Here is a 12,455-nt window from a genome sequence, read left to right as displayed (position 1 = left end):
CATTCAAGTGGCTGGAGTAGAAGGTGAGACCGCACGTAGCCCCTTACCTTCACCATCCAATAGCCCTCACCCCCCACACACCTTGATCACCTACTGGGTGCCCGGCTGCGCATCCCGGAACGGCCCGCGGAATGAATGAGCCTGTGGCTGGGCAGCCCCGAGGTGGGAGGGATCCCAGGGCCCCAAGCAGAGCCCCGCGGGCAGCGCTCCCCCCCCCCCCCCCGCCCTGGGCCCCCGCGGCGGCGGCGATCGGCGGGGCGGGCAGCGGGGCGGCGCGCGGCGCTGGAACCTGAGCCGGGGGAGGAGAGCGGCGCGCGGGCGGGCGCCGGGAGGCCGGGCTGCAGGAAGCGCCGCGCGGTCCCGGAGGTGAGTGGGGCCTGGGCCCTCGGGGCGGGGATCCCGGGAGCGCCGGCCCAGCCGCGGCCCCCTCGCGCCCCTGGGCACGTCTCGGAGGCTCCGAGGCCCGGGCTGCGGGCGCGGGAGGGAGCGTGGGGTCCCTCCAGCTCCCGCCCCAGGCTGGGTGCCCCCCTGGGTGCCCCTCAGGGCCGTCACCTTCTCTCTGGGCTTCTGTTTTATCCCCTGAGAAATGGGTGCCGGCCTGGGCCTTGGGGCGCAGTCTGCAGAATGGGGAGGTCCCGGGTCCGGAGATCCAGGTCTAGGCACCAAAAGCTAGAAGGCTCTGTTGGGGGCACCCCCATTTTGGGGAACTGGGGGCTCAGAGGTTTCCCCACTACCCCCCCCCACCCCGCCCCCGCGCAAGCAGGAGGGAATGGGAAGTCTGGAACTTCCAAAGGCCACTTCTTAGTTAGCCTTAGTCAGGCCCAGAGATGGCTCTTCCTCCAAGAGGCAGGACAATCTTTAACCTCCAGCTCTGCCTCTAGATTCCCCCGGGAGGTCCGGGAGGACTGGGAGAGACCTCCCACACTCCCCACCTGCCTGGCGATACACCAGCCACAGCCATGCCCGGGGCATACCTACCACCCCACCTGGCCCAGCCCCAGCCGCAGCCTGTCCCTCCCTCTGACCTCCCCATTTTGCGGATGAGAAAGCTGAGGCTCAGATCAGGGATGTTACCTAGTGGAAGATAAGCCCAGGGCTGCCAGGCTCCAGAGTCCTCCCTGCCTGGTGCCCAGGGGGTGCCCTGGAAGTTACAGGGGACTGGCACACCTGTGGCTTCTCTGGCTCAGCTTCTCTACAGGGCCTCTGCTGGGGCTGGGGACATGCGATGTCGTGTGTGAGCTTTGTTCTGGGGACGCTGAGAACCACTGGAGGATTTAAGCTTTGCCGCTTTGTCTGTGGGGCAAGGAGGGGGTGACTCTGCGACCGCCAATGAGGAAGGTGAAGGGGTGATCTCTTTAGAGAGGTCAAGTAGAAGGGTCAGGCCCAGGCCATCTGTGGGGTTAGAAGTGGGGCTTCTGTGGCAGCCCTCGTCCTGTCCTGCCTGCCCCCCACTGCTGTGTGACCTTGGGTTAGTCCCTGGGCTGTCTGAAGGACAGCTCATCTGTAAAATGGGGGTGGCCTGAGGGTGACCCCAGGGCTATGGTGAGGACACACAGTCCATCTCAGTCGGTGTCATTGCAGTCATTGGTCATCGTCATCGTGCCTTTGCTGGTGGTTACAGCCCTGAGGTGAAAAAAAGGCAATTGGTCATGCCCTCATTTCTCTAGTTCATTCTGTTTGAGTAACCTCTCTCTTTCGTACCTTTGCTGGTAAATCGGAGGAGGGGGTCCCAAAAATGAATGGCAGGTGGTGCTCCTGGGACAATCAGGGTGAGATTTGTAAGATTAGGTGGAGTCACTTTGACATGGAGTGTTCCCAGGTGTAGGAAATGGGTGCCTGAGGGAAAGAGGGTGGGGGTGAGAGCTTCTGAGAAGGTGCCTGGGGCTCCCCGGAGAAATCCATAGCCTTACTGCTGGGAAGGGCACTCCTGCCACCTCACCTGGTGGGATCCGGGCCTCAGCCACCTCCTCCTGTGTCCAGCAAACCCTATTGAAAAGCTCCCCCACCCCATGCCAGCCTCGGACCCCAGCCAGGCTCTGGCCCGAGGGCTCTGCCCCCTGCAGCCACCTCCCCGACACTGGGATGGCCTTCTGTGTCAGCTGTGGCCTCCAGGCAGGCGGCACCCACGCCTGACCTGTGACCACCTGGCAAGGTGAGGCATGGTAGATGCTTGGCAGATTTACGCTGTGGGATGGGGGCCAGGAGAGCATGCTGTGAGGCGGGAGAGCCATCTGGAAAGGGATCAGGGAGGGCTTGATCAAGGTAGGGGGTTGATAACTCTGGGACACAGAGAGGGGTAGTGGAAGGGGAGGTGGGCGGGGGACAGGGTGATTGGGTGATGGGCACTGAGGGGGGCACTTGACGGGATGAGCACTGGGTGTTATACCGTATGTTGGCAAATCCAACACCAATAAAAAAATATACAAAAAAAATAAGGTAGGGGGCTGAGCCACACCTTGAGTAGTAAATGCAGACGTAGGGGAAAGGGCATTCAAGTAAAGGAAAGCGCACCAGCCAAGACCTGACTACTACCTGTTGCCAGGTGGGTAAAACGAGAGTTTGTAGAGCAAGGCATGGTTCCGTTTGTCTGGAATGTGTGACGTCAACAGGAAGGGCAAGCGATCCAGCAGGCAGGGGCTAGGTCAGCCCCAGAAGCCCTAAGGTCCAAGCTGGGAGGGACATGCCAGATGTGTGGTCTAGAAAGGTCCCTCTGGCTGCAGAGTGGGGGCCAGGCAGGGAGGCCGGTCCCCAGGCTGGGGAAGTCATCCAAGCAGGAGATGTGAGGCCCCCCCGGGATGGGGACTGGAGAGGGGTGGCAGGCAGGAGACGCAGGAGGGAGAGAGCTCCGTGAGAATTAGCCTCATCGTGCCTGGCGCGGGCAGGTGCTCTGTAAAGGTCTGCTGCCCAGGAGAGTGAGCACATCGTTTCGGGAGGCCCCAGCCCTTCGAGCTCCTTCACCTGTTCCTTGGTGGGAGGGGGAGTTTGCGTGAGGGGGCATCTCGACCCCTCACAGGCCCCCCGACCTGTTGTCTGCCTCAGTTTCCCCCATTTGACTCTGGGAAAGACATTCTAAGCCTCCCCAAATCACTGGGCTGCAGAGAGCAGCTCCATTTCTTTGTCACACACCAGATCCTGGGAGCCAAGATAACACTGCCTGCCAGTGGGCCCTCTGGAATGCTCCACATCTCACCCATCTGGGGAGGAATTCACCTGTTAAAGATTAATTCAGATCTCTCGAGATACGGCCTTGGGCCCCCACAGCTGCTGCTCTGAGCACTGGGTGCAAGGTTCTGCTTGGCTTTAGCCAAGCCTGGGCTGCATTAGTAGTCCTAATGATGCTAGTGAGCACTTATTAAACACTTACTGTGTGCCAGGCCCTGAGCCAAACACTCTTAATACATTTGGATACAAAACTATTATTGTACCCATTTCTGAGAGGAAGGAAATGAGGTCTGGGTAGTGAAGTTGCTTGCCCAGGGTCTTTTAGTTGGCAAGGGGCAGAACTGGGATCTGAACCCCGTTTGCCTGATTCCAAAATCCATGCCCTTCACTTCCAAGGTGGTCTGTCACCATTTGTCCTGACCTGAAGTCATGGGGAAGAGACTTCAGTGTAGAGAGAGCAAAACCCGGATTGCTCAGGCCGGCCCCGTCTTAAATCCTAGGTCTACTGCTTCCTCCCCAGGGAAGCTCAGGGCAAGTCACCTGGCCTCTCTGAGCCTCAGTTTCCTTTTCTGTCAAATGGAGCTGTCTGTTCCCACTTAGCCAGGACGGTGCAAGGCGCGGATGGGGCCCCGGAACACCGGCTTCTCCCCCATCCTGTTCCCCTGGCCTGTTCCAGGACGCGTTTTCCTCCAGCTCGTCCCTGTGGCGCCCCGAGAGCCCCTCTGTGCCAGGCAGGCGGGCGGAAGGGAGCAGGGGCAAAGCGGGGCAAAGCGAGACTTGCATTTGGCCAAAGGGTGATGCCTTTTCAGCCGCGAGATATTTACGGGCATTGACTGAGGGCCAGGAGCAGGCAACTTTTCATACCTTGCTGATCGTTTCATGTATCATTTCCAATATCTGTCACCTGATGCTCACCTCGATGATGTTACAGCCTTGCCCACGCTGGACGTGGGCAGAAGTAAGAGGGCCGAATCTCATTTTACGGCTGGGGAAACTGAGTCTCCAGGGGAGAAGCTCCTGGCAGAGCTGGACGTGGAAGCCGGATCTGAGTGACTCTGGTCGCCTTGGGTCCCTGAAGAGCCCCAAGAGAGGACTTGCCCCTCTGGGAGTCTCACCCCCCTTGGTCCACCTTCCACCTCTGCCGCTTGCTGCTGTGTGACCTCAGGGGTAGTGTAACCTCTCTCTTCCTGGGGCTGCCGCCTGGGATGTGCTGGAGGTCAGAGCTCTGGCAGGTGGAGGGTGACTTGGGTAATTCGGGCCACAATTCTTGCCCCAGCCTGGACTCCCCGTGCCTGGGTTTCCCTTGGGTTTCTTGCACTGGCACCTTAGCTGACTAGGAACGAGGAAGAGAGGCCAGCTCTCTACTTTCACCATGACTTTGACTTCCTTCCTGCCTCTGAGCCCCTTTCTGATCATTGACTTCCCCTCTCCATCCCAAGCCCTGGCCATAGCTGGCTGTGTGACCCAAGTAGGTCACCCCACCTCTCTGAGCATGTTTCTTCATTCCTCACCAGGGCTGTAGGAAGCCCTCCATAAATGCTCTTGGGTCCGCCCCAGATGAGGTCAGAGGATGGGAAAGGCCACAGAAGGAGGAGGACGTGAGGGGGGCAGACAGGCAAGCTATTGACCAAATGGGAATACTCTTATTTTTCTTGGGGTGGTGAGTAATGGCTGCCCGCCCTGCCTGCTGCCCGCCCTGACTCCCCCCTGTACAAAGGACTCCTCAGTCTTTTGGTGCCTGTTTTTCCCTGAGGGTGGAGTGGCCTGAGTCCACCCAGCTGACCGGGAGGCTGACCACCTTCTGGGACGGCTCCTCGTGTGTGTGTGTGTGTGTGTGTGTGTGTGTGTGTGGTGTGTAGGGGGGGATATTCCACCATGTGGCCAGCGTGGGGCCCACAGGCTCAGGGGAGACCCCAGTAGGAAGGGGCTAGCTGACCTCAGGCCGGGGACTCGTCAGCCCTTTCTGTCTCCCCTTGTAGAGTGAAGGGGCTCAGAAATACCCGCAGACAGAGGGTAGGAAGGAAGAAGGAAGGAAGGAAGGAAGGAAGGAAGGAACGAAGGAAGGAAGGAAGGAACGAAGGAAGGAAGGAACGAAGGAAGGAAGGAAAGGAGGGTGAGAGGGAGGGAGGGAGGGAGGGAGGGAAGAATGATGAACAGACAGATCAACAAGGCAGGGCTTCAGAAGAAAGCACCTACTCAAATTCAGACCAAGTGGGCTTGGGCAAGTGTCCTGGTCGCCTTGAGCCTCAATTTTCTCTTCTGCAAAATGGGTTTCCAATTGCTGTCACCTTCATGGGGGGATGTGGGTCTCACAGGTCAGAGAGCCCAGCACACAGTAGTTGCTCAATAAATCACCTGTTGAAGGTTGGGAGAGAGAAAGGAAGGTAGCTAGCTAGCTAGGTAGTTGGGCTGAGGCTCATTTGTGTCTGTGAGTTCATTCATTCATTCATTCATTCAGCAAGTAGATCTTGAGCAGCTTAAGTGCCAGGCCCAGGTCTTGGCCCTGGGGACTCAGTGGTGGCTGGAACAGAAGAGTTCCTATCATCCAGCACACGGTCCTTGGGACTGCACTTTATGAGACTCTGAGCCCCACAAGGACCAAGCAACCCAGCAGTGGGTGCTGTGCTTAGCTCTCTTTTAGAAAGGAGGAAACGGAGGGTCAGAGAGGCGACGTGATCTGTTGGGGGTCACAGCTCCTCGGCAGCAGAGCCAAGATTCAAACTCCCAAGTCTGTCTGTCGGCAGTGCCCTGGCTCCTCACCACCTCACCCCCTGCCTGATGAGCTCCAAGGGGTGTGGTGTTTAGAAGGGGGGCTCCAGAGAGAGGGCTTCTGAGACCCCCTAAAAGGATGAACTGACATGGATTTCAAAGCAGATGGTTGGAATCCTAGCCACAATCCCTTCTCGTTGAGTTGTGACCTCACCTGGGTCTCTCATCTCTGCCTCAGTTGGTGCCGGCATGACACGAGGACCACGATAATGCCCATCTCAGATGAGGGGCAAATGCAAAGGTACTCGGTGCGGAGCAGGTGTTGGGTGGATAGCCACCCACTTCTGTTCTCCTGGGACTTAGTTTACCCATTTGAGAATGGAGACAATGATATCTGACTTCTGGAATCATTACTTGGATTAGGACAGAGAGAAGGTGATGTGTGGAATGTTCCATTGTGGGCAGACCCTGCTAATGGTGGGATTTCAGGCACTAGCCTCGGCCATAATTTTAAGCACTTAGCCAGAGACACAGCCTGCTGTTGGCCCTAGGCTGGTAGAGAGGTGGACTGGGGCAGAGAGAGGATCTCAAAATGCTTTTGGTCCCTGATGGACCCATTCACTCCCATTCATTCCCTGGACATCTGCTCGCTCCTCTGGCTTGGTGACCTTGGGCCTGTTGCTGTGAGAATGCAGTGGAGGGATTCCCATATGGGTGGGTGGGGGTCCTGTCCCTTCTGGACTGAGAAATGGGACCTCTCAGCTTCCTGGGATGGCGAGAGAGGAACTTGTAGGGTGAGAAAACTTTTGGAAGGTGAGGTTTCGGAGCACGACCATGGGCCCTGGCCTTGGAGCCAGGAAATCTGGGTCCCAGCACCCAGTCCACTCTGCCCTCTCTGGGCCTCATCTATCCATCTATGTGCAGAGAGCATGTTAATAGTTCCCCAAAAGCAGCTGCCATTCGTTGAGCACTTACTATGCACCAAGAATGATCCTGAACTGTTGGTTATCTCATTCAGTTCTCTTACTAGCGCTTTGGGGCAGGAGCTGTCATTTTACCTTTTATTTTAAAGCTTGAATGTATGGTACAACAAATAACTCTAAATTCAAATATTCCCCCCATTTCATAGACAAAGAAACTGAGGCCCAGAGAGGAGAAGTGACTTGCTCGAGGCCACCCAGCCCGAGAGTGGCAGGTGGGGAACAGAACATTGGTCGAGCCATTCCTGAGGCTAGCAAATCCTCCCTGGGAGTCTCTGTGGCTTGAGTGCCCTCCAGGAGAGGGGCTGGGTCCTGAGGTTTCGAGGGTTCCCTTCTCCTGGGCCGGAGCATTGGGTGGAATGCTGCGGCTGTGCTCTGCTGGAAGGGGGTGAAGACAGGGAAGGAGGGGAGCCTCCTGGGACAGGGACACCACGTCCTCGTCCTCGGGTCTCTGCTCTGGGCCAGACCCCATGCTGGACCCTTTACACCTGTTTAATCCTCAGGACCTTCCTGTGTTGTGCCAAGAAAACTGAGGCTCAGGGCAGGGAAGCCCCTTGCCCAAGATCACCAAGCCAGGAAGGGGTATTGAGATGTAGCTCACATACCACATAACTCATCCTTTCAAAGTGTGCAATTCAAAGTGTTGTTGTTGTTGCTGTTGTTAGTGTATTCAGAGTTGTAGAGACATTCTCACTCCCTAGTTCCAAGGCATTTGCATCACCTCGAAAAGAAACCGTAGCCCATTGGCAGTCACCATCCCCATGCTCCCTCCCAGCCCCGGACAAGCACTAATCAGCTCCCTGTCTGTGCATTTGCCTATTCTGGACATCTCCTGTAATGGAATCCCACAGCGCGGGGCCTTTTGTGTTGCAAGGCACATGCTCTTAAAACCACTCAGCCACACTACCTCCCGATGGCTCCTCCCCAGGGCTCGAGACCCTTGGAGGTAAATGGCTGCCCGGGAAAGCCAAGGACCTGCAGAACGAGGGACTGCAGTGGCCACACCAGCCTTGCCCTCTGTGGGGCCTGGTGAGTCACCCCAGCCTTGCCCCGCCTGGGTGGTGTGAGCTTGAGAGGGGCGCTCTACTGGGTGGTGGGGGCACCCTGACAGGACACTGCGGCTCTGTCTGCCCCGGACAGGAGGCCACTGTGAAGCAAACAGGAAGAGGGCTGGGCTGAGACCTGCTAGGTAAATACAGGCTGGCTGGGGAAGGTGCCTGGCATGGCCTGATGCCCCCCGCTGCTGCTGCCCGCCCGGGGCCAGGGAGCCTTGAACAGCCTGGCAGGCAGCAGGCTTTGCCTGGCCAAGGTTCTGAGCTCCCAGCCCGCTGCTCCCAGCAGCGGCTGCTCCAGGGTGGCTGTGAGTCCCAGGCTCTGGGCCCAGCCACTCCGCCCTCCCAGACAGGCATACCTTCCTCAGCCCTCCATCTGTTTGCTCATCCTCCCTCTGATAATAATTAATAGTAATAATAAGAATACATGACATAGATGATGGATGCTAACAACAACCCATCTTTAGGGAGTGTGCATTCTCCCCCAGGTCCTGGGCTCAGTATTTTATACATTTATCTCATTTCAGCCCACAACAGTCCCCTGGGGTAGATGCTCTGACCATCACCATGTACAAGTAGGGAAACTGAGGCAAGGAAGCCCAGGTGACCTGCCCAGGGCCACACAGCTGGTGAACTGACCATCTGCCTCAGGGGCCTGTGGTTCCCACCAGCCACCCAGCGTCCCCTTCCTCCTCCCCCTGCTTCCACCCTTCCTTCCCTTCTGGAGTAACCTGTCCTTGGAAAGTGTCCACTGAAGGCATAGGTTCTGGGGCTCATGGGTGTGAATCGTGCCTCCCCCTCTCAGGAGCTGGGCAACTCTGTTGGAGTGACTGTACCTCTCTGAGCCTCAGTTTCCTTACTGGGAAGGCTTGAGGGCGGGTGTCGGACAGAGCTGGTGTTGTCTCTGCTGGACCTGTTTTCCTAACCCCTTTCCTGCCCACACCCCTCCTCCAAGGCTGACCTGGAATGACAGGTGCTCAGAGTCATGTTTATTCCAGGGGACCACAGGAAGTGGGGGGGCACAGAGGGAGGAGGAAGCATCCTGGGTCCCTGTGGGAGGCTCCCAGCACCCCCCCAGGTCTCCGTGGTCTCAACGAGAAGGGAATGTGGCTAGGGTTCCAACCATCCACCCACCTACGCATCCCCCCCTTCCCACTCACCCATCTCTTCTTCCTCTGCCTTCTTTATCCCAATCCCTCAGCCCACGTGGTCCCCCAGTGCCCCCCGCCCTTTCTGGTCTCTGCACTTTGGATCTTGCCGGCTCCAGTCCAGACCCCCTCCTCCTGCAGCCCACCCCCATCGGGATGCCCGCTGCCTCCCCACGCCTGCACCATTCGGCGACCTCAGAGGGCCCCTGCCTTACAGTTCAAGAAGGCAAATATTTCTGGATGCCCCATGCTGCCTCTGCAGGGTGCTGGGTGCTGGGGAGACAACAGACCTAAAGCAATCCCTCCCTCATGGAACTCCAGAGAAGAGAAGGTGAATAAAGGAGTAATAGAAGTCAACACCCAAGTTTGATCACGGAAAGTGCTATAAAGGGAGGCACATGTGGCTTGAAGGATGAGCAACAAGGGAGCTGGTTTAGACCAGAGGTCTAAAGGGAGGGGACCCAGCCAGGGGAAGAGGGGACAGCTTTGGCAAAGGTCTGGAGGGGGGAAAAAGCCATGTGCTTCCCCCCAGCCCCCAGACTCTTTTGTTAGCTCTCTATCTTTTATGTTTCCCTGCCCCCCCTGCAAACAGGTGGCACTCCCTAGATGCCCACTGGAGTGAATCGATCTCAGGAGGGAGGGAACTGGGAGGAAGTAGCTCCCTGGAATTCATCCCCCCCTGGGGTGGAGCAGCCCTGCACGCCCAAACTTGCCACCAGATTTAAGCAGCTTTCCTGGGTCATGGAATCAGGAGGCTGGGATTTGACAAATATGAGCCAGAGTTTCCATGAGATCAGGCAAAGCCACCGGTGATGGTGAGGATGGGCCCCTTCGTCCACCCTGTGCATGGGGAGGGGGCGGGTGGGAGGCCAGGAGACCTCCACCCCTGCTGGACCTAAGATTCTCTGAGAGAAGGTACCCGCCGCCTTCACTCAGGCATGTAGTTGGCTGTTTATTGAGGGCTTGCTCTGTGCCAGGTGCTTGACTCAACTTATATAATTCGCACAACGACCCAGTTAAGATCCCCCATGGACAGGTGAGGAAAGCAAGACCCAGAGAAGCTAAGTCTCTTGCTCAAGCCAAGGTCAGTGGGCCAAGCGCCTGGTTGGTCTGATCCAAATACACACTCTTTTCATCCCCCACTAGCTCCCTCTGGGGGAGAGACAGGCCTTGGCTCCCCAGACCGAGTCCCTGGGTCCCTCAGAGCAGAATGCATGGCTTTCAGCTGTATTCCTGGAAAGCCTGGAGCCTCTGTCGGGGCAGAGAGGAAGGCTTGGGGACCCTGTGTCTCCTCACCCTGCTCGGGATCTCTGCACCCCTTAACTCAAGTCACTCCTTAGCCTCTCTGGTCTATACAGCCCTGAACACCACTGGACATGACTCTGCTTCCTGCTTTGTCCAGCTGTTTACTCTGCTCCCTACCAGAAGGTCAGTCCAGGAGGGCAGGGATTTTTTTTTAATTTTTATTTATTTATGATAGTCACACACACAGAGAGAGAGAGGCAGAGACACAGGCAGAGAAAGAAGCAGACTCCATGCACCGGGAGCCCGACGTGGGATTCGATCCCGGGTCTCCAGGATCGCGCCCTGGGCCAAAGGCAGGCGCCAAACCGCTGCGCCACCCAGGGATCCCAAGGGCAGGGATTTTTTTGCAGGTTTGTTCACATCTATGTCCCCTGTACTTGGCACACTGGAGGTGCTCAGTAAACATTTGGTGAATAAATGAAAAGATGAGTGGTTTCTAATCCTGCTTCTTGGGCTTTGAGATTCAGATCCCCCTCCATTCATCCTGTCCAACCTCTCTCTGAGTGGACTACAATCTGGTTTATATTTATTTATTATTTTTTTAAAGATTTTATTTATTTTAATATTTTATTTATTTATTCATGAGACAGAGAGAGAGAGAGAGAGAGAGAGAGAGGGAGAGAGGCAGAGACACAGGCAGAAGGAGAAACAGGCTCCATGCAAGAAGCCCAATGTGGGACTTGATCCCAGGACTCCAGGATCACACCCTGGGCTGAAGGCAGGCGCCAACCCGCTGAGCCACCCGGGACCCCCTAAAGATTTTATTTTATTTTATTCCTGTGAGACACAGAGAGAGAGGCAGAGACACAGGCAGAGGGAGAAGCAGGCTCCCTGCAGGGACCCTGATGCAGGACTCAATCCCAGGACCCCGGGATCCCAACCTGAGCAGAAGGCAGACGCTCAACCACTGAGCCACCTAGGCATCCCTACCATCTGGTTTTTATATTCAAAAGATGTGCTCGGTGCTTAAAACAGCGTGTGAAATCCACAGCTTTACATGGATGCAGTGGTGACACACGGTATACCAGGCCTCCACGGCCTCGATTGGACCCCGGGTGCCCCCCTCCCCCGCTGGGTGCTGCCAGCTGTGAAGGCCTCCCCAGGAGGGGTGAGCCCCCAAGGGCTCATCCTGGGCACACGCATGCGTACACCAACTGGGGAAAGACCAGGAAGCAGACAGGACATTCACATGAGCTCTCAGCCTCTCTCCCTGCCGGCACCCCCGTCCCCAGCCTGGCGTGGGTCTGGAACGTGTAATAGCAGCCTACGGGGCAAATTAGAACAGGGAGTGAGCTCTTTCCCTGACCACAGAGAACAGGGTAGCATTTGGGGGAAGAATTGCCACAGAGCAGCAGCGCAGCCCGAGGTGAGTGTGTGTGTGTGTGTGTGTGTGCGCGCGCGCGCTTGCACGCTCGCGTGTATGTACACATGTGTGCATGTGCACGCATATGCTCCCTGGTGTGTACACATGCTTGAGGGCTGTGGAAGGAGCCCAGGCTTAGGATCCAGAGGACTTCTTTTATTTTTTTTTAAAGATTTTATTTATTTATTCATGAGAGATACAGACAGAGAGGCAGAGACACAGGCAGAAGGAGAAGCAGGCTCCCTGTGGGGAGCCTGATGTGGGACTCGATCCCAGGACCCCGGGAACATGCCCTGGGCCGAAGGCTGACACCCAACTGCTGAGCCACCCAGGTACCCCCAGAAGCCTTCTTTATGGCCGTTTGCTTTCTGGATGGCCCATGGGAGCCTCAGTTTCCTTAGCTGAAAATGGGAGCAGCTTTGTTGGCCAGGCCCTCGGGGGCCGGGGGTGCCAGGCTGCATGGGGAGCCCGTGCCTCGTCAAATGCTCACTTAGATGCCCAAGAGACCCGTGATCTGCCTTAGGTTGCAGTCGCCCTATGGGACAGATGCTGTCACAGCCCTCATTTTGCAGGTAGAGAAACTGAGGCTCAGAGAGATTAGCAATAACCCTTAGCTCCCAGCTGTTGCGCAGCTGGAACAAGATACCATAAGCCCTCGGGTAGATGCCCGGCAGCTAAGCCAGGCCCCACCAAGCGAGGAGCGAGAGTAACCCAAGGTTGGCCGCCAACTGCTCCT

At 57.0% G+C, this 12,455-nt stretch overlaps 1 protein-coding gene across 3 annotated transcripts in view; it reads left to right on the top strand.

Annotated features, from left to right (window-relative positions):
• The first annotated feature begins 276 nt into the window (after window positions 1-276).
• The window catches only part of TRPV4 (transient receptor potential cation channel subfamily V member 4), a 36,547-nt gene continuing 24,368 nt past the window's right edge, over window positions 277-12,455 (top strand). For 2 of the 3 annotated variants that reach the window (XM_072723047.1, XM_072723046.1), the window contains exon 1: window positions 277-366. Coding sequence is in view for 1 of the 3 variants with exons in the window: in XM_072723045.1 (XP_072579146.1) it covers window positions 7,765-7,880 (116 nt within the window). In the remaining 2 variants the exon portion in view is untranslated. Of the gene's footprint in view, window positions 367-7,659; window positions 7,881-12,455 lie in introns of those variants that run through there. The other variant, XM_072723045.1, reaches the window with a different exon arrangement.

The sequence above is a fragment of the Vulpes vulpes genome, chromosome 10 (assembly GCF_048418805.1).
Source record: "Vulpes vulpes isolate BD-2025 chromosome 10, VulVul3, whole genome shotgun sequence".
NCBI classification, from domain to species: Eukaryota; Metazoa; Chordata; class Mammalia; order Carnivora; family Canidae; genus Vulpes; species Vulpes vulpes.
The sequence above is the reverse complement of the archived record's forward strand: the minus strand, read 5'-3'. Positions and strand labels throughout refer to the sequence as shown.